This window comes from Carassius carassius, chromosome 7 (assembly GCF_963082965.1).
Source record: "Carassius carassius chromosome 7, fCarCar2.1, whole genome shotgun sequence".
Classification (NCBI taxonomy): domain Eukaryota; kingdom Metazoa; phylum Chordata; class Actinopteri; order Cypriniformes; family Cyprinidae; genus Carassius; species Carassius carassius.
Window position 1 is genome coordinate 32129756 of NC_081761.1, and position 21717 is coordinate 32151472.

The 21717-nt window shown below is 34.1% G+C and overlaps 1 protein-coding gene across 3 annotated transcripts in view; it reads right to left on the minus strand.

Moving 5' to 3' along the window:
* The window catches only part of LOC132143944 (VPS10 domain-containing receptor SorCS1), a 169476-nt gene that overhangs the window by 39202 nt on the left and 108557 nt on the right, over positions 1 to 21717 (minus strand). For all 3 annotated transcript variants that reach the window (XR_009434300.1, XM_059554604.1, XM_059554603.1), the window contains exons 4-11: positions 15593 to 15751; positions 12745 to 12818; positions 8256 to 8320; positions 7545 to 7663; positions 6853 to 6942; positions 5336 to 5515; positions 3288 to 3434; positions 1087 to 1189 (exon numbers count right to left, since the gene is read on the minus strand). Coding sequence is in view for 2 of the 3 variants with exons in the window: in XM_059554604.1 (XP_059410587.1) it covers positions 1087 to 1189; positions 3288 to 3434; positions 5336 to 5515; positions 6853 to 6942; positions 7545 to 7663; positions 8256 to 8320; positions 12745 to 12818; positions 15593 to 15751 (937 nt within the window). In the remaining variant the exon portion in view is untranslated. The remainder of the gene's footprint in view (positions 1 to 1086; positions 1190 to 3287; positions 3435 to 5335; positions 5516 to 6852; positions 6943 to 7544; positions 7664 to 8255; positions 8321 to 12744; positions 12819 to 15592; positions 15752 to 21717) is intronic.

Genomic DNA, 21717 nt, shown 5'->3' on the forward strand with positions numbered 1-21717 from the left:
TCACGCAGTGATCAGCGGCAGCTGGATGCAATAATTGCATGCCAATGTGCATTGGCACGTTTAGTTTACACTCGAAGTAGATCGGTCTATCGAAGCGATATCCCATATTCGTCGGTCACCGACGTGGCGTCGACAGTGACTGACTGAAAGGGAACCACAGTTTTATATTATTACTATATTGTTAATGAAACAGTACGAGGGAAAAATGTATGTAATATTAATAATACTATTACATTTTACTAATTAAATTTGTAAGTGCTTGTTTCAGAGAATACTATACTTTAATGGTAAACAAATGTACATGAGCAAAAAAAAAAAAAGATTTTAAATAAATAAATAAATCTTGAGCATCAAATCGACATATTAAATTTATAAGATTTATATTAGATTTATTATATTTCGATTTTTTTAATTATTACTTTTAGAAATTCATACATTTTTATTTGTGAAAGGAAATAATATATATATATATATATATATATATACATATATATATATATATATATATATATATATATATATATATATATAATAATAATATTAAATAATATATATAATAATATTAAATGAAATTTAATTCACGTTTATTTGTATAGCGCTTTTCTTGATGCAAATTGATCATGATGCATATAAAGTTATATTTATGTTTTTTTTGTGTGTGTGCCTGTTATTGAGAGTACAGTGGAGGGATGACAAAGTACTGGGTGGATAGAGGGGAGCGGGATCAGCAAAGGACCTTGAGGCGGGATTCGAGCCTGGGTCGCTGTGAGCGCAGATACACTGCTCCGGGTGTGTGTTCACAGTGTGTGTGTGTGTTCACTGCTCTGTGTGTGTGCACTTTGGATGGGTTAAATGCAGAGCATGAATTCTTAGTATGGGTCACCATACTTGGCTGGATGTCATGTCACTTTCGTCACTTTCGTCACCATATGTCAATGCACTTTTTTTTTAACCAGCATAAGAGTTTTTTTTTTTTTTCTTACTACCCTTAAAATTTTAAAGAGTAGAGCATATTTGCACTTTATGTATGAATACAAATAAGATACGAATATTGTTATCAGCATCAGTCATTTTACAGAAACTCACCTGATGCTACTATGATTCCAGGGGCAGACTCTCTGCTGGCTATGTTTCCAGATGTGTATGGATTGGCAGATACGTGCAGGTGGAGATGCAGGGAACAGTATGGCTAGAAGCAACACAAACAATCATCTCAATCAAGCAGGGTCTCAACATCGGTACAACCCCCAGTGTGTGGCCTCCACTAAACTGTCATTGTGATTGGGCTCGAATAAAAACCCATTTAAAAATCCCATAAGAGCAAAGGCTTATGACTTTTTTTCCCTTCCCAACATTAATTTTGATTGTAATAACCTTTAGTGACACAATTCTCATTATAAGTCTGGAAATGCCAATGGTAAGCACATGTTGCAAGGGTTGTTTAGGGGTTTATTAAAACTTTGACATTTTCAAACAAATAGCTCTGTAATGGATGGTGAAGGCAAGGCCAACAGTGGGACCATTAATTAGTTGAGTTTATCAAAGGGTAATTATTTTTGTTTGCACTTGGGGAGGGGGATGGGTTGGGGGTTTGTGGAGGCCATTCGCTGGAGATGGAAAATATCTCCACAGAATGAAATATACGTCTTGTCATTTGAAATGACTAGCAGCAGTGATTACGTAGACGTCATTCAAACACCTGTGTCTACAGGAATGTGCATTCTGTTGGCATATTACCACTTATTACTTTAATTTTTTTATAATTGAGCCATTGTGCAAAATTTTTTCATATATCAAAAGCATGACCAAAAAAAACAAGCATGACCATATGTAACTGAGTGTTGGAATTTTTTTTTTTTTTTTAATTTTTTTTTTTCTAAAATAGACATTCTCAAAACAAAGTTTTCCTGCCTTTACTAGTTTAATTTCATGTTCAACTGTGAACCTCACAGGAACATTTCCAATGCATCTCAAAGAGCGTGCTTTAAGTACTAGTTATACATTTTTGTTATAGTATTTATTGATATGTGACCCTGGACCAAAAAAACTGTCTTAGCACAGGTATATTTGCAGTAATAGCCAACAATACATTGTATTTTTTGTTTATGCCAATAATCATTAGGATATTAAGTGAAGAAATGTTCCATCAAAATATTTTGTAAATTTCCTACCATAAATATATCAAACCCTAATTTCTGATTCGTAATATGCATTGCTAGGAACTTCATTTGGACAACTTTAAAGGCAATTTTCTCAATATTTAGATTTTTTGCACCCTTAGATTCCAACATTTTCAAATTGTTTTATTTCAGCCAAATATTGTCCTATCCTAAAAAACCATACATCAGTGGAAAGATTATTTATTTATTAGCAACTTATTATTATTATTATTATTATTATTATTATTATTATTATTATTATTATTATTATTATTGTTTATTATTTTAATTTACCCTTATGACTGCATTTGGTCCAGAATCACATATTTTGGATGAGCTTTTTAATTAATACTATTATTAATTTAATTAAATTAGTAATTTTGTTATGTGCTATTATGATTTCTTTTCTTTTTTTTTTTTTGACATTTGCATTTAATGTTTTATTTCAGTAATTTTGTACCTCAGTTTTGTACTAAATTTCAGTTAGTTTCCAAGCCAAAAATGCTTAATCTCTTATATTTATTTGAATTAATGAAAACATTTTTTTATAGCTTTAATCACCAAAAAGAAAATAGTATATATAAACAAAGTATATATAGCGTTCAATGATGTACATTATATCATTTTAACAAAATGTGTATATATATATATATATATATATATATATATATATATATATATATATATATATATAAAAGATGTATTAAATAAAATAAAGGGTTTTTACCTTTTACATCAGTTAACACAATTACAGCTTGATTGGAAAAGACACGCAATTAAATATGCTATTCACAAATAGGTCACTTGTTTAATTATTAGATTTTTCTTCTTTTTGTTCATTCTCATATTTCATATATATTCCTCTTTGACACCGTTGTCTCCTTGGTTAGAAAGTACAATTAATTTACGGGGGAAAAATAATAATAATAATAATAATAATAATTTTAATAAAATTTAATAAAAATCAACCCCTGGGACATACACTAAAATGCTTATAGTTGAAGAAACTTACATCTTTGTTTAATGCTTCAAAAGCTAAAATCTGGTAATTTGCCATTGTTAGGGAATACACTGACCTCATAAAGCTCATTTATGAATGTCTTTTTCCTTTCCCACAAGTCCACTCACCAGCATACAATGGATTCGGTTTCCTCTGAGATCAGCCGAGGGAGCCTGCAGGAGCCTCCAGTCACGGCCTTTGTTATAGGTTATATATGTCTTCACCTCATTATTCAGCTTCTTATTAGCCAAGAACATGCCTTTTATTCCTGCCACCTAGGGACGGGAACATAAACAAAGAAAGATAATGATGAAGAGATAAATCACTAATAGCCATATCCCTAAAGTTACACCTTTTCCTCCTATAGAAAAAAAAGAGAGACAAAAATACAGTCTGTGATGCATGTATAAATTGGTGCCCCTGTGGCACAAACCAGCCAAGTGAACTTCTAAAAAGCTCCGTACATACAGAACAGCAGTTCCTGGTCTATCTATTGGTGTGGAATGGGAGTTTGTAAGGGAATGAGAAGGTAATCCATGTCTGTCCTGAACAGAAGTGACATCTCTTCAGGGCCAGGAAGCACTAGAGAGGAGGAGAGGCAGCCAGGGATGGGCCTCGAAGGGCACTGACTATTCAATAATTGACGAATATTTCAATCTAGCCACCGGCTGAGATTTTAGCATATGTTACACTGAGGTGGCGACCTCAATCAAGTCACCGGACTCTTCAGCCTATCCGAGGGCCAAATGTGATTTTATGGGGGTTGCTATCATCAACAGTTTAATTATTTGATCAGGAGATAGCTTGACACCTGCTGGCCTCTGATGCAATGTGCGGCTGCATGCGCTGTTCCATTCAGAAGTGTATGAATAGAGATCTGGGGTATTCTTCAAGAGATGAACTGTCTTCACCCAAACCCTAATTCGCTGGCTTCAGTCAGAGCTTTGGCAGAGCTATCAGACCAGTTTGTAGGGCTATAAAAAATTGGGAACTAAAAGCACTCCAAAGCCCTGCCTGCTCTCAGATTGTAAGGTATCTTGTTGCATTCAGGTATTTGGAAAGACATTGATCAGAGTTAAATGCTGAGAAGGTCAATAGTACAGCAGGGACAGGAAACTAACTTTTGTTCAGACAGGCTGCAAAATCGTTTTTAGATTCAAATCCAGTTGTTTAGTTGTTTGTATTCTTAACACCACACACACACTCAAACACATAGAAAAATTTCTATCAATTTCTAATAATCATTACCATTGCATTTATTTTGTAAAAAAAAAAAAAATAATAAATAAAAAAGTTCAATTGAAATGAAATGTTTTCTATTATGACATTTCTTTTGTTGTTTTTTTTTCTGGTTGACAAGAAATGGATTTTCAACAGTCATTAATTGTGTACAGTCTTCAGTGTCATATGATGTTTCATAAATCCTTCTAATATGCAGATTTGGTGTTCGAGAAACATTTCTTCTTCTTATCAACACTGAAAACAGATGCTGCTTAACACTTTTGTAAAACATTATACACTACTAATCAGCAGGTAAGTAATAAATATGTAATAAAAATATTAATTATATAATAATAATACTTTAACCAAAATTTACCAAAAAAGGACAGTTAAGACATTCATTATGCTGCAAAAGATTTCTGTTTAAACAAAAGCTGTTCATTGAACTTTATATTCATCAAAGAATCCTGAAAAAAAGAAAAGAAAAGAAAAGAAAAGAAAGAAAGAAAAACAGTTTCCAAACAAAGTTTTTACATGGATAATAATCATTGTTAATGCCTGTGCACCATAAATAATGGATATTGACTGAGCTTAAAATTATCATGTTCCATCCATCCATCAATCCATCCACCTATTTAACATAATAAAATATTAATTGAAATACTGAAAAAAAAAAAAAAACATTTAACACTGTGTCCATAGATTTAGATGCACAGAGAGTATTCTGGGTTCCTAACTGCTCCTTGTTTAAATAATCCACTGATAGTCATGTAATGAATACCTTAATTAATTAGCAATGCTATTCAATCAATTAGGACTACACCCAATTAGCATTAATTAGTGCATTCAATTTGATCATGCTTTAATATCCAGAGAAATGTGAACATGAAGCAGTGATATTGAATCAGCACTGTGTGGAAAATAAATGACACTGTTGTGTTGTAGAGGGAGGTACCTCATATAGATCTATCATGACATTTCCCTCTGGTCCCATACTGCTCATGACGTTCTCCAAAGCCAGCGTGTAGTAAATGCCTCCGGCCTCTGACACGTACAGGTTGTAAGTGTCATTCTGGTTCCACTCTTGAACTGCCGCCACGACCCGGTTCTCATCAGTACTGATCACATGCAGATCCTGGGGAAAAAAAAGAAAAAATATTTCATAAGACGGATCTGTGATTTATTTGACAAAAGAATATTCTGCCTCCGGCATTATCCAAATGTTGGCATAAACATGTCAATAAAGAAGTCTATAAAACTGCCAAGGAGCGTTTTATAATAGTGGGTTATGATTGATGCACTTAGGTTGACTTTTGCGTCCCAGTATAGCTGCATGACTTCAGTTTTGTATAAGACATTATTTGATAATAAGTATGTAAAAAAATAAAAAAACCCGCCAAAACAGCATATAAGAATTAATTCTGAAGGATCATGTGACACTGAAGATGCAATGATGCTGAAAATGCAGTTTTGCGTCACAGAAATAAATGACATTTTAAAATATATTCAAATAAAAAACTTATCTCAAATTGTAATAATATTTCACAATATATGATATTGTCACTGTTGTTGTACAATAATTTCCCTTTATCTAGCTGTCTATATCTGTATTTAATATTGATACAATGTGCATTTTGTCAATAAAACTCGAAGTCTCTAAACTTCAATTGCCTTTTATTCTCTTGATGATCCGACTAAATTTCCTGAGCGGTTCATAACTGAGCCATTCAGATGATTTATCAACTCATCATATCATCACAAAGAAAAAGGAGGCAGAACTATTAAAACTTAAGTGGCCTTTAATATTCAAGTATCAAAACACCTTTACCCTTCTCTTTTGCATATATCAGAGGAGGGCGACTTTAACTTTAATGTGATTTTTGCTTCTAATCAAGTGAGATTGAATATGAATGTAGTTACCGGGATGGCTGGGGACAGCTGGAGAGCAGTGGCGGTTTCACCCCACTGAGCTGAATCCGATTAATAATCAGTATCAGACCCTACTCTCACCTGCCTTGGTTTGCTCACAGCTCTGGCGTACAGCAAATATTCTTATTAGGGCTAAATCGAGCTTGTCAGTTGGGCAAATGCAACAAAACCACATGCTGGCAGTTTGCGAATTTCATCTACCCCAGACTGGGTGTGTGCTTAAAGGAGCGCCGAGAGCTTGATTGAATAAAACATGTTTAATTGTCATGTGAGCGCAGCAGATTTTAAGCTTTGAATAACAACACAGCATCGTGAGAGGCGAGGGACCTTGGTAGCATCTGCGTCCCCGAATTCACTCACTCAGAAGTAAGAGCCTGCCAGATGCCGGCAAGAAAAAAATCAGAATTTGTAAAGGTTTAAAGCTTCAAAGGCTAACATCAAGGGACACGGTGATCTGGGTCTGAAATAGAAATGACTGTTTACTCTGTCACAGCGTAGCAGATTCTGACTTTGTGTCGAGCAAGTGTGAATGAGCTACCCTACCTTTGGAAGGGTGTATTTGGGAAGCTTCATGGGTGTAAACACATCTCGCCTGGATGACACGTAGTAGATTGGCCGACCACCGGTTGACACCTTGGATAATGGAGGGATCACAAATAGACAGCACAAAGACGCTTTAGAAAGAAATAACATTTTGAGTTCTACTGGGATTTTGGTCACATATTAGGGTTAGCATTATACATTGCGATATGATCAGTGCAATTCAATCACGTTATCATAATTGAATCGCAGTTGAAACTGTGCCAAATGCCTGACACGGACTGGATCTGGAGGATTAGTTTCTATTTGTGCTTTAATTATGGCACCTCATAGACCCTGTTCACACATGGGGAAAAATCTGGGGGAAATAAAAGTTGTTTAGTGAATTTCAGCCATTTTTAAAATAAATTTGCTGGTTGTGTGTGTGTTTTTAAAAGAGAACAGCCTGCCCATGAAATCATTTTGAAAAGTGCATACATAACTGAATATCATTTAATGAAGGTACTTGACAAAAAAAAAAAAGATACCATGTTTGCACTTAAATTAAAACTCAAGGATGCACTTAGATGTAATAAATTCAAGTATAACTGAGCTTGAATATTGATCAAGAATTTAAAATATCAGTGCAACATCATAAGAAAAAATAATGATTACAGCCATACTAGTCAAAGGTTTCCCCTCTGTAAATAACTCACCTGAACAAACACATACTCATCTTGGACCACCAGGGAGTTGGGGTCAATGTATCCAGGAAAAGGTTTGCCCTTGTTGGCATCTGTGCAGTTCTGAAGCTTGCATGTGACATAAAGAGCCTCTGCAACAACAACAGGACAAACGGTAGAAAAACATGATGGTACATTCAGACTGTAGAGAGATAATAGTAATACTGTTATTGACAACTTAATTTCTTTAAGGGTTTCTCCTGTATTACATGTTACAGCTTACCAAATATTTTTAAACGTTGCAAATAAAACAAAATTGCTACTTAAGTCTTTAAACTTCAACATTTCAGATTTAATTCAATGTGTAACTTGCGATTAATTTATTATTTTTGGTGAATTTTGCTAGCAATTTCTGAGTTAAAACTATTTTTATTCACTACATAACCACAATTGCCATCTAATATTTCTCAATATAGGTCGATTTTATGGTACTGATAACATCAACAGACTTACATTTTACTTTAACCATGAGAGGAAAATCTCTAGTAGCCTGTACGTTTTAAAAAAAGTTAGAACTGTACCCAGCCTCGCTAATTGTCCTTGTATATTAACTTAATAAAAATAAAAAACTCTGTTTTCAACCCCCATAAAAAAGCCTGTTTTGAGTGTTGCCTTGTGCCATTTTTGAATTATTACTTCTTGAAATGTAATCAAAGCTCGTCCAGGGATGCCATTCAGACTTACGGGTTTCTGAGATGCTGGTCTCAAGGTGAATCAGGCCCGGCTCTTTATCAAGGCCCAGTTTAGACCTGGAGAGCCCAAAGGAAATAAAAAACATGGTTTTATAAAATGAGCTTTGGAAAACGAAAATCCTTTGTGTTTCCCTACAACAACAGGTGGGTCAAAATAAGGGCATTGGCTTTTATTTGTGTCTACTAAAAGATCCATGTTAGCCTCCCAAAGGAGCAATGCAGGTTAAGTCTAGAAAGTACCATCAGAACACCCAATCCTGTTAAGTCTCTATTTCCATCTCCATCTATCTGTGCTTTCTGAAAGAAGCAAGGAGCATATCCTGACATCATTAAAAGTAAGCCCTTCTCATTTGCTTCCCGAGAACACCCACAGGCAGCGCACACAGCTCTCTCACTCTTTTTAGTGTGGGAAAAAAAAAAATCATTGTTGCATGAAATATTTATTCCAGACTGAAAAATCAGACAGAGCTGCTCCAGAGAGGAACACACAAAGGTAGAAGCAGACTATCTCAAGACTTTATCATGACACTTATTGGAAGTATTGACACTTTCACAAATATAGCATCCCTTGGTGTGCTCTGGGATCAGCCTTAAAATTTTAAAGGCAGAGCGGCTAATTCAATAAACAGTTACACCTCTTTTGCACACTGTATTTTGAGTTTGACCTGCAATGCACAGAGTGACGAGGTTTATTTTTGCAAAAATGATAATTAATGTGAGGTGACTGTATAAAAAAACCCACTTATTACACAGCTCCTCAAATAAATAAATAAATAAATGGACAGACATGGTATTGATTTTATAATCATAGCTGTATATTATCTTATAGCTTCCGCTAAGAAAAATGGACCATTACAATGTACAATCAAACACTCGAGATATTACAGTAATATCAATACTGAACTCTTCTGGGGTCATTTGCATTACAATAAATAACTGAAAAGACACATACTGGAACCACTTGTGTTTGTATGAATTGAGAGAATGAGTCTGTCGTCTTATATAAGAGGTATGATAACAATCTATGGCACAATTGACCAACCAGAGTCAAGTATTTCAAAAAGCTGTGTAATAAAGTTTTACAGTGCCTAGCCACTTTATAGGTAGCCTTGGTTGCAGAAGTATTTTTTCCATTAATTTTTCCCATAAAGATTGCTTAAAAATCTTGGTTAAAGAGCTATAAGCCATGAACAATCCAACCAGCTGTGAGGAAAATCATAACGTTTGAAGCAAAAACAGTGTACAAGATTGTGTAATTGACGGCTTCAATGAAGGCCATGACACATTATAAATGACATAATCAAATAAAAAATTATGGGAAATATAAAACTTCTGGAAATATAAAACTTCTGATTAAATATGTTGATTATGTTTTATTCTTAAATTCTTAAGTATTTTGATTGCATAATAGTTTACATCATTCACAGCACTAAAGAGTTATTTTGGTTTAGTGTACTATGATGACTCTCTCTGCAGAATCATGATGAGTAATGTACTGTAGTTTTCACCAGGAATTCTGCAGTTGAGCATAAATATAGAAAAAGTTAGATTATTTAAATAATAATAATAATAATAATAATAGGGTGATGACTGATTAACTGCCTAGTAGCTCAGGTCTGTCTGTAAAGGTTTGTTTGTTATCATTCACTGTCACTTCATGTATGGATAAAATAAATGGGATTTTAACTTTTGGGAACCCAACTCTAATCATGCGTTGTGCGTTTAAATTGATCTTCATTCTTTTTCAGTACAAACACTCTCCCTTTATATTCAATTTAGGCTTATTATATCGCTTATTTACTAAAGATAACATTATTTTTCTGGTATAGCTAGCCCATAGCAAACGAGAAGTGCATAACCAGGCAATGCTGGCATATAATGTATATCAGCGCTAATTTAGTTTTTAGTATTACTTGATTCATACCCAAGATTATTACTTACTCCCTTACTCACAAGAACAGTTCAGTTTCAAAGAAAATTGACTAGGTTTCAATTTCAGATCAGTTGGGTAAAGGAGGTAAAGGAGTTCTGATCGATTCAGTTCCATCAAGACTTGAAATCTGTGCAGGCATTAGGCCAGAAACGAGCCACATCAAATGAGAGTTGCTTTTGAAGCACTGACAGATACAAAAGTCCATTTCATCCATTCAAGGCTTCATTTCTTCAATAATCTCATATGCTGGCTGCGACTATGGCGGTGTATCTCATCAAAAGGGACAATCTAATTTCACATAGTCAATAGCTACACATTTTTAAGGGATATATAAAAATTTAATTTAAGCATTTAGCAGACACTTTTATCCAAAGTGACTTACAGTGCATTCAAGCTATCAATTTTTACATATCATGTGTTCCCGGGGAACCAAACCCCCAACCTTGCGCTTGATAGCGCAGTGCTCTACCAACTGAGCTACAGGAACACTATATAATATGTCTCATCTCACTTCAGATAATAAGACTCCATATGTGAGAGTTCATAGAGCGGAACTTGTGAGGATAGATCATTACCAGCCTAAAAATAATGGTACTCCAGGCTGACTCTCTGATGTCTTCGCTCTGTCCTACTTTGACGGTGCTTATGCAAAAATCTCACACTAAAATGTTCTCACAAAACAAAATCCTGGTTCTAAATTACTAGAATTTGAGAGAAAAAACTGACATAACAGTTGAGAGTTTAAACTGAATGTAAGATGACATTGCTTCCTAACACAAATGTAGCATTCATTTACCTTTTTAATAAAATTAAATTTACTCAATCAACCATTCAATGTATAATCAATTATTCTTCATATATATATATATATATATATATAAATAATGGTCTTAGTTAGCAACAACAATGGAAAAGGCTACTATATTTAATACAGTGCATGTGTGATATGAATTTATTTTGTTTAATAAAATATAAAATAAAATAAAATTCTGTCTGACTATAGTGACAGTTCAAGAGATGAAAATCAGCTTTAAACACTGTTGGGAACGTTACTTTAAAAAAGTATTTGTTATAGTTACTCACTACTTGTTCCAAAAAGTAACTGAGTTAGTAACTGAATTACTCTATAATAAAAGTAACTTGTTACCAGGGAAAGTAACTATTTGCGTTACTGTAAAAAAAAAAAGTTGCTATAAGTTTTCACAAGTCAGTTGAAATAAGTAGAACAGACAGGTGTTCGTACATAACTTTCGAGATTTATTGCACGTCAACAGACAGCAAGGGTTCTATCCTGCACTCTTTGTAAGAAAAGTGTTTTTGGCCACTAGCTTTGTAGATGCGTGTGTCACACATTACATGAACACATTACATGCACGTTCTTGCCTTTGACTACAATGAATTTGAAGTAGTGCTTATATCTCCACCTTGAAAATGGCAACTTTTCATCGGATTGCTCCTGACTCGCCATTTCTGCTGCTGCTGCGAATCTCTGTGTACCTGTTGCGTGTGTTTGACTTTGTGTGTTTGGCGTCGCTGGCGCGTGTGTGTAAAAACACTGGCTCTGATTGGCTACCATGAAACACATGACTCTGCCTTAGCCAATCATAATCGCTTATCTCGTTATTAACCCACCTGCTCACTCGCTGTGTGAGCCAGGGGTGCGTTGTTATACAACGGCGTTGTAACGACGGGAAAAGTAATTAGTTAGATTACCCTGTTACTGAAAAAATAACGTCGTTACCTAACGCCGTTCTTTTAAACGCCGTTATTCCAAACACTGGCTTTAAACCATTCTGCAGTTTCATTTAATTCATTAATCAATGCCATATGTTTCAAAACATATTTAACATGACTTTACTTTGGAATATAATTATTTATAATAATAATAATAATAATAATAATAATAATAATACTTATAATAATAATAATAATAATAATAATAATAATAATAATAATAATAATAATAATAATTATTATTATTATTATTATTATTATTATTATTATTATTATTATTATTTACTTCTGTCATCACTTTTTATCCCAAATACCAAAGATTCAGTTGAATATATGTTTACAATACTTTATAAAAATGAGTAAGAAAATAAGTAAATAAATAACTCAATTGATCCATGCTCAAAATACCTTTCAGTTCATTTCAGCTTGTCCACTTGAGACCAAGGATAAACATAAAATCGAATCGAATTTAGAATTTATTTCTCAACAGGTCTCTTTAATCACCACAGTCTAGACATCTATTAGCCTTCCTGATCAAGTGGAATAAGCTTTGTTAATGACTAAATTATTTGCAACATTGCAAATGCAGACTCCGACTCAGTACAAGGTCTAATGACAACATTCGTTAAAGAGCTTCTAAGCTTTGGATGAAAACCTTGAGGTAGCATTGGTGGTGGAACACAGTGGGAAAGATCACATCAGGATTGAACAACAGTCTGTGTTCTTTGGTTTATTCTTTCATCAGGCACAGAATGCAGGAGCTCAAATGATTGATGTTCCACATGCAGTAGAAGAAATCACACAGAGAGCTTACCAGTAGAATCGATTGGGCGCTACCCGCTCGTGAACGAGCTGCCATCGACGGCCGAACTCAACAGAGCTGTAGAGCTGAAGACGAAAAACTGTGTTAGCAAAGGGTTTCTATGAAGATTCCCATCTCTTCTGATGATGCAATATGCTGCTATAATGTAATTGCAAACCTACCTATTGGCATTGTTTAGGTCAGTTTAGTTTACTGGATTCTTATCAATAGCTCTGTTCAATAAACAAGTGAACTGCCTCACTGCATATCTGATTTTCTCCTGTTTACATTAATTTAAGACATAACCAACTGTGTTTAAGTGAATAAAAATGGTGCAAAAAATGCATTTTTTTTAATGTGATTTGACCATTTTATTGCAATAAATTTTGCAAATATTTCCTAATATATATATATTCCTAATATATTTCCTATAACTGAACTTTTGAATAGATTTTTTGTTAGTAGGGTACAGTACATGTGATGCTGCCCTAAAATTGATCCTAAACAAGGTATCTTAGAAGCCATCACACACTGGGAACAGAATTCGCACCAGAGGCATGCCTAAGAAGACCTAAAATGCTACCTACGTAGAGAGCTAACTACGTTTTGGAACTGAGCAAATTGAATTATGGATGACTTTCCAATAAAGAACACAGAATAAAATAAAATCTTAAAATTATCATTTCAAAATTAGTATAATTAACGTGGAAAATTGGCAGAGAGAGAACAAACACCAAGATCTTAAATTCACTAAATGGAGCATAAAAATGACTCACATATATGTTTCTCAGTATGGCTGTAAGCATCCTATTTATGTGCACAGTTCTTTGGGAGAAATCATTTTATATAAATGGCAAACATAAATATGTCACACTGGTACTTACAGCACTTTGGAATGAAATGTAGCATTTGTTAAAGTGTTGAACAAAAGTTTTCCCTAGGTGTGAAACTTCACTTGCCTTGCACAGAGCAGCATATTTTTGCCAGGTTTTGCGAGACATTTCTAAAACAGTGGGGGGGGGGATACAATGCAGCACTTGTATTTGCATCAGTTGGGAACTGTGATATCACAATCTCACATCCAATATAACATCCTGACTGTGGGTGGATGGAGCTCGGTCATATTTACACACAGACGTATGGGAAACCAACAAACTAAACCAAATCAGATAGAAGTGAAGAGTACAGCTCTGCTAAAAACAACTTCTTAAAGAGGGATAAACTGGTCTCAGCTGGTTCAAACTGGTCTCCCACACTGGCCAAATTCCCACTTAGTTGGTTTAACACCAGCATTGTCTTGTTTTAAGCTGTTTCTTTCTTTCTTTCTTTCTTTCTTTCTTTTTCAGGAGGGAGGCACAAAAGTGTTGAAGGTTACTGAGCTTTTCATTTGAGCTCATTTCTTCTGTTTACTGTCATCATAAAAAAAACTCAACAATTTCAGGAACCTTGCCAATGACACCACGGCAGCAAAACTGTCAACAATAATAAATTATGCATTTATTTGTGGCATAGATTTGGATAGGGTTTAATTACACTAGTGATTGTTTTCTTTTTATGCTGTTTGCTTTTGCAGCTTTCAGCCGTGGCTAGTCATGCACATTGTGCAAACAGCCAACTATTAGCCGTCAGTTGGCTGATAATTCTTTTTGATTATGTTCATTTAATTGTATTTCATTGTCAGTGGCCCTCCTTCAAGGATGAAATCAATGTTGATTTGTCAAAATTGAAGTCAATGCTGTTAAGCACCATCACTTGAGACTAGAAACTATCATTATTTTACATATTGCATGTCACTGTGAAAAGTTTTGTTGTTTGAATTTGTACTTGTTTTTTACATGCTTGAAAAGAAAATGTAATTTTTTTGAATATATAAATTTGGGGAAGAAAAATATTTTATATAATTTAACCCTCTGGAGTCGATTAACGCGGATATGCGTTATGAGTCATTTTATCCTGATAACCCCGAAAAGAACTTAAATTACACTTTCAGTTTTAATCGTACAGATAAGAGCAATACATCAATCGAATCTGTAAAGGGTCTACTTTTTTTTGAATACAGACATAATAACAACAACACTTTGTGCACTTATAAAATAAAGATAACAAACAAGGTGTGCTGTCTGCAGCCTTTGTCTGCGCTGATCTTCATTACAAGCACAAATGTCAGGGCATAACAAAACTTCTCCATGCCCCAAAAATACTCTTAGACTCCAGAGGGTTAAATCCACATCAAAGAGTAAAAAAAAAAAAATCAAATCAGTCGGAATGGATCTAATCCAAAATTAGGGGAAGGAATTAAAATGATTCATCAGCTGCAGCAGGAACATAAATAAATATGGAACAAATCTTGACTAGTTAAATTATATTTGGATATGATTAAATCTGATGCTTAAACAATTTTTTCAGAAGAACTATTTTTTATATATATAATTTATTAACCCTAAACCAAGAGCTTGAAACCATATAATTAATGATAATTTCTTGCGACTTGGGATCCATAAATTGTCTTAATTGCAAATTTATGCTCAATGAAATTGTCTCTTTAAGACGTATTTCCTCTTGCATTGATAATTGCCTTCTAAGGACATATTTCAAGCCTAAATACAGATAAGCATCCATTTGCACACATACTTTCATTATTGTTATGTCTTGCTTTGCATTTTGTTCCTAGAATGTTCTTTATTATGAATGCAAATACTATAAATTAGTTTTTTTTCCTTTGGCTTTGGTTATATTTGGCAATAAAACAGCTTGGTAATTAGAGAACTGCATGAACGGTGCCTTGCTGAAAGCTTTGTGCAAATAATTAGATGCTCTTTGCTATATTTTCAGGAATGATTTAGCTGAAATGATTCTGCACCTTCTGGTCATGGCCATAGGCAAGGATCCAGTCTTCCTGCTCAGGGTGAAACAGCAGGCTGAGGATGTAGAAGTTAAGGCGATATTTTTGATAGGTGGCACCTTCATCTGAGCTGATGAGCAAACTGCTCTCCACCTCTGGATCTGTCAGCAGCATGATCTGAAACACAGAAAACAGGTTCTTAGTCTCTGCAGAGTGTCTTCAATAACCCTCGGGGACCAAATACTTTGGCTAGTGGACCTCAGGAGGCTAACTGTGGTTATATACAGAGGTTATATACATATACAGAGATTATCTTGTATTGAACATGGAACGTTTCCTTAAAACAAATCCAAGTCAATCACAATTAAAATAATCAATAAATAAAAACATCAACACTGCGTCTTCACACACAAGACAGGAAGCTCATAAATTTGATGAACTCACAAACCGTGTTCCTAATTTGCAAGTCTTAATGAACTCTTTTAAAGTTGTGGCAGCATGGCTCGTGTTAAATGTGATATCTTCATTTCCAGTCCCTGATTTGCTTGGTCTGATCTCTTCATAATCTCAGTGGATCACGAACATAAATCTCTTTAACGCTGTCAATCTTGTAACACACTCCAGTGAGTAATTCATTACGGCATGAGCGTGCACACTTTAACTCACCCTAAAGTGCAGCCAGACTGTTAAATCTATAATTTCCCTAGAGTTTTTTTTTTCTTTTCTATTTTAGTGTGCCACTAGTCTTAAGTTTGTGCCAATTTTGAAAATGAATAAATAAATATAATCAGCCTCAAATATAATTGAATCAGCGAGGCTGAACCATTTGGAAACCTTATCACTGTCAGAGAGCTGGAGGTGTTGGGTCTGAGGATTGTGTGTCTGAACTCCACGGTTTACATCATCACTGAACGCTTGAACTGCTTTGGGCTCGTTTTTTTCTGTTGGGTTTTAAACAGACCGGGTCTTAATTCTCCTCTTAGCAACTTTATGGACACAAGTTTTTATTATATTGTCAGATCAATAGCCCTCTTGCTGATGTAATATGGGTCAATGTAACTTCTTCGAGGGTCTGTCCTGTTTCTTTCCGGGCACATAAAACTGTTAGTGTCCACTTCGGAATCGGTTTTCATTTCAGTTGCGCTCTTGACACCGATCTCCAGGGCAATAGTTTTATTAAGTAGAGCAGGGCAACAGAGCTTGCCAGCCCATCCGTCAAACAGGACATGCTAATGCTAACCATAGTGGCTGGAACCTAAGACCAGCTCATCAATCATTAACATTACCCATAAGCCAACCAATCAGCGGTACTATTTGGGCTGGGGCGAGCGTGATTTCACCAAGTACAACGTGTTCCTGGATCCACATCTTTGTTGATCCTGGAACAACATTCTAATCAATCAATCAGAATAGAGATATAACTTTTCTGAAAATATCCGTTTCAGGCTTACAATCAGTGTTAGGTGCTTCTACACCCTTGTTAATCAGCTATCATTTCACACTGATTTTAGGAATAAATTATGAGTAGGGTTAGGTTAAGGGGTAGGGATTAGGTCAAGTCTATATTTTTGGATAATAATGTTGATCCAGGATCATCAAAAGATGTTGATCTAGGAACATGTCTTACTTGGCAATATCACGGCGACCCTGGGCTGGTCAATTGATGGATACATTATTTTCTTCTAACACCTGATTACTGCATTGTTAAAAAATTATGATTTTTGTAAATTATTTTTGGCAAATGAAACAGATTATTGGAGTACATGAAAAAACTTTTTTAGTATTTCTACTTTGTAGAAATACTATTTTCTACTTTCAAAATTGTAGGTTTAATTCAATGTGTTACTTGCCATTTCTAATAATCATTTATTTATACTACCAAAATTGCTTCAAAGTATTTCCTACACCAATTGTTTGTTTTTTTTGTTGGAGATGAATTGGAGATTAATGGGATTTGCAGCAAGTTTTCATTGTACCAAGACTCATCTTTTGGCTGGGTTCTGAAAGTGTGATGTATTGATATTAATATTCATGGATGTGTATCCATACAAAACTATGTTAAACAATACAATTGTGAAAACTCTGGAGCACCAAAAATGACGATCTAAGCAATCAATCAGTCAATCAATCAATCAATCAATCAATCAATCAATCAATGTGCCTATAGGTCAGGACTATCATTCTAAATGTTTCATCTGTTCAACTTGTATGATACTTTTATGATTTCAATAAGGTAGATTCTGGCAGATTCAAACTTTATGAGTGCTTGCAGCTTTATAGGATAACAGTCTGACATGTTTACTACTACTTGTGCTTTATCAACACAGTGAGAGATATGTTTGACAAAGCCATAAAGAGACATTTCCCTCAAAAATTGATCACTTGAGACCCATCTGAAACAGATTTTAATAACAGTCTTAAAACGGTTTTTACATTTACATTTTTGTGTGAACTGTTCCTTTAAAACAGACATGTTCAGATTGTATTCAAATCATGCTTGAATCCACCAGACTGAAGATAAGCGCATATATCAGTCATACAAGATGTCACATGCTTTGAAGCTGTTATGGATTAATGCCTCTCCATCTGCATTTCTATACCTGATGCAGACATATGAAAATGTGCAGATGCATGTGTCTCTCTGACAGTCATTTGGCCTGTGGTTGTGCGGAAATAGATGGAAGGAACAGGAGAAGACAGAGAGAAACAGGTAGCAAAGAAAAAAAAAAGAGTCTGAGCACGAGACACAGCGTATGCTCCACAGAAATGTAGTAAATATGAAATACCGATTATGCTATTTCGCACACCTACTTTGCAAAGCTTTGATCAGCACTATGAAGTGAAATGCAGATAATTCAAGAACAAGTAATTCTAGTTTTAGATCAAATTAAGGCTGGTCGGTGCTGGCCTTGCCGACTTCTCTTTTATAATGTGAGTTACACATTACCAAGGGCAATTAATTTTATTTTCTTTTCTCCGTCTTCATACTCTTAAAGCCTCGCAAAATCCACCTCCGTATCTTTCCTCTGATTCTGTATGTTAAGTCCCTATCAGTGACTTGAAGCATAAGAGCAGAGGTTTCTGGGAAGACAAAGGTTAATGAAGCAGCAGATGAGGTGGCTGGAGAGATGCTTAGATAGTGCGGTGGAGAATCTTTGAGTCCCGCTGTGCAGCACTAAGTCGCCTCTGATAGAATATTAATGAAATTAGGAACGTGTTTCGGCTCCATCTTAAACTAATTGGATTGTCTCACTCCCGTAAATCCTGACTATAACGAGGTCGGCCACGAAAGCCTTTTTTTTTTTTTTTAACTACTAACCTGACTTGGATAAATGGTCTTCTGAGCTTGGAATTCAGATTCCCTTTTTATGTATGTGGCCTATACGTATAGATAAAAAACATTAAGATGGACGAGGAGAATGAGTCAAAGCATGTTGTAGGCCAGACTTAAACATGTGTTGGAAAAGCCCAGCAAGGAACTTGCTTTTTAATATGATGGCCTAAAATAAAATAAAATAAAATAAAATAAAATAAAATGTTCTATGAAAAAAATAAAAACATTTCTCTTCTCTTTAGTTTATGCATTTACAAACAAAGTTTCTGCAAATGGAAAATGGATGAATAATTATGATACATCTCTCAATATTGTTTTTCTATATTTTAAATCTCATCCCCACTGTTGAGCCAATACTGCAGTCTTCCTTCTTTTTTCCATACAACACAGCTGTGTTCATCTCACTTCAGAACAAATGCCACATAAATCGTACTTGTGTCATTTATTCATAAAAACAATTATTTTATCATGGATATTTAAAAATAAATGACAGCTGTAATATATTTTTACACTATTGTCTATAAAAATTCCTATTGAGGAAATGCATTACTGCTTGATTCAGATGGCAGTATTGAACTATGTTCCAAATGTGATCATCTATGTTTCTCGCTTTCTCTCAGTGTGGGGTTGTGCTCCCTAGGAGGATTCTCAGTGAACAACTACTTCAATTTAAAACTGTTCCTCATAAAGACCTCAGAAAAGTTTAGTATATGAGTCATACGAACTACTTTTACAATACTTTTATGTCCTTTTTTAAAGCTTTTCAGTTTGAATCACTCTTCTGTCATTTTTCCTTATTTTCTTGGATTCTACAAATAACACTATAAAAATAAAAATATGGGTTCGGACTGATATGAGGGTGAAAAATATTTATCTTTCAAAGTAGAATCACAGAAGGAACTAACTAATTAACTTACTAACTAACAAGAAAATAAATAATAATAATAATAATAATAATAATAATAATAATAATTATAATGATAATGAATTCTTCTATTGATTCTTATAATTGGAATTAAACCCAAGGTTTAAAAAAAAAAAAACTGACTACACTACTGACATTTTTTTTCTGTGTGTGTGTGATTTTACTATCACAATATGAAAGTGGAAATATTTTTAATGAAAAGTGTATAGTTCCTTTTGTGTAAAAATGTTTTTGTTATTCAACAGTGTTGAAGTTTGTAATTTTTACATCAGTTTTTCAGCTTAGCAGTATTCAACAACTTGCGAATATTTTTGTCAATATTTATAGAAGAACTATCAATTTTGACCCCACTTTTAGATAGCATCAGCATTATAAAAGTATATATTATATAAAAAAAGAAACTAAACAACAAACAGTTTACCCAATTTAAAAGTGACAAAAACATTTAGAAAACTCATTTTCTAAAAAAAAAAAAGAAAAAAAAAAAGTGAAATATATTTAAAAGGAAAAAAGTTAATGGGATGGGGTAAAGTGAATGGTGTGTGGTGATAACATTTCTTAAAAAATTACATTTTTTTTTATTCTAAAGTCTTATTAAAAACAAATGATAAGCAGGGTGCCATAAGAAAGCACAGTACCAGAGAAGGTTAATGCTATTATAATCTTATTGACCAGTAGAGGACAGTTAATCTATGCTTATTGAATTTGTGATCAGATTAAAAAGTCTTGTTAAAAAAAATGTGTACATAAGCTTGCACAGTCGCATATGCAGTCCTTATTTAAGCACACACACTCTTTCAGCCTCTGATGGCTAAACATCATTAAAAAACTGTAAACCGTGCTGTTTTGCCTTACAGTGCTTACGTTTATGTTTTCAGTGCACACAAATCTCTGCAACAGTCTTTGTAGGTGTGTACAGGTGGGCCGCATTTCCCCCCGGATCCAGCACAGGAATGACTGAGCGCTAAGTTGCTTTTTCTCCCTTGCTGATGCCACAGATCTGAGGAATGAATCTGCTCCCTGAACTCAGAGCTGTGTTGTTGGGTTTTTCCACACTTATTAGAGATGCAGGTGGTGAACCCGTCCATATTGCCTTATTAACAAAGGCTATTGTTTGTTCACAGGAGAACTGGCCAATTAGGGTGAAATGCTGTGTCGGGTCCCAGGTGAGTGCTCAAAGTGTTCACAAAACATCCAAGATGCTGTTATTTAAGGTTGCCTTGGGAGACAGGTGCTGGGATAACTCAGGTCGGTTATTTAGTGTACACTAGTGTATTAAAAATAAATAAATGAATACATCACACACACACACACACACACACACAAACACACTGTTAAATAAATAATATTTTTACATTTTTTTTAAATAAGCAGAATTTACTATACACATATAAACAAACACAGTATATTCTAATGAAATATATATATAAATATATAGTTAGTCATTACTTTTAAATTAACCATATATATATATATATATATATATATATATATATATATATATATATATATATATATTATAAAACTAAATCGGTAAATTTTTTATGAAATAATATTGTAATGCATTACTTTTAAAAGTAACTTTCACCAACACTGGATGTGACCTACAGAAAGTTTTCTAAAATTAATCAGTGTATGAATATATATAGCCTATTTATATATTTATTTATTTATGTTTTATCTATTGTACACAAAAATGAAAGAAGATGAACGTCAGCTTGCTGTGATAGGTTCTAGCAGACTAAATGATTGGAGTCAACCTGCATACAACCTGCATACATCAAAGCTTTTTTATATAAAGACACAGTTATGATATTTTGATAAAAACGGTAAATTAATGAAACATGCATGGATGAATAGTTAACAATAAGATCAATAACATGC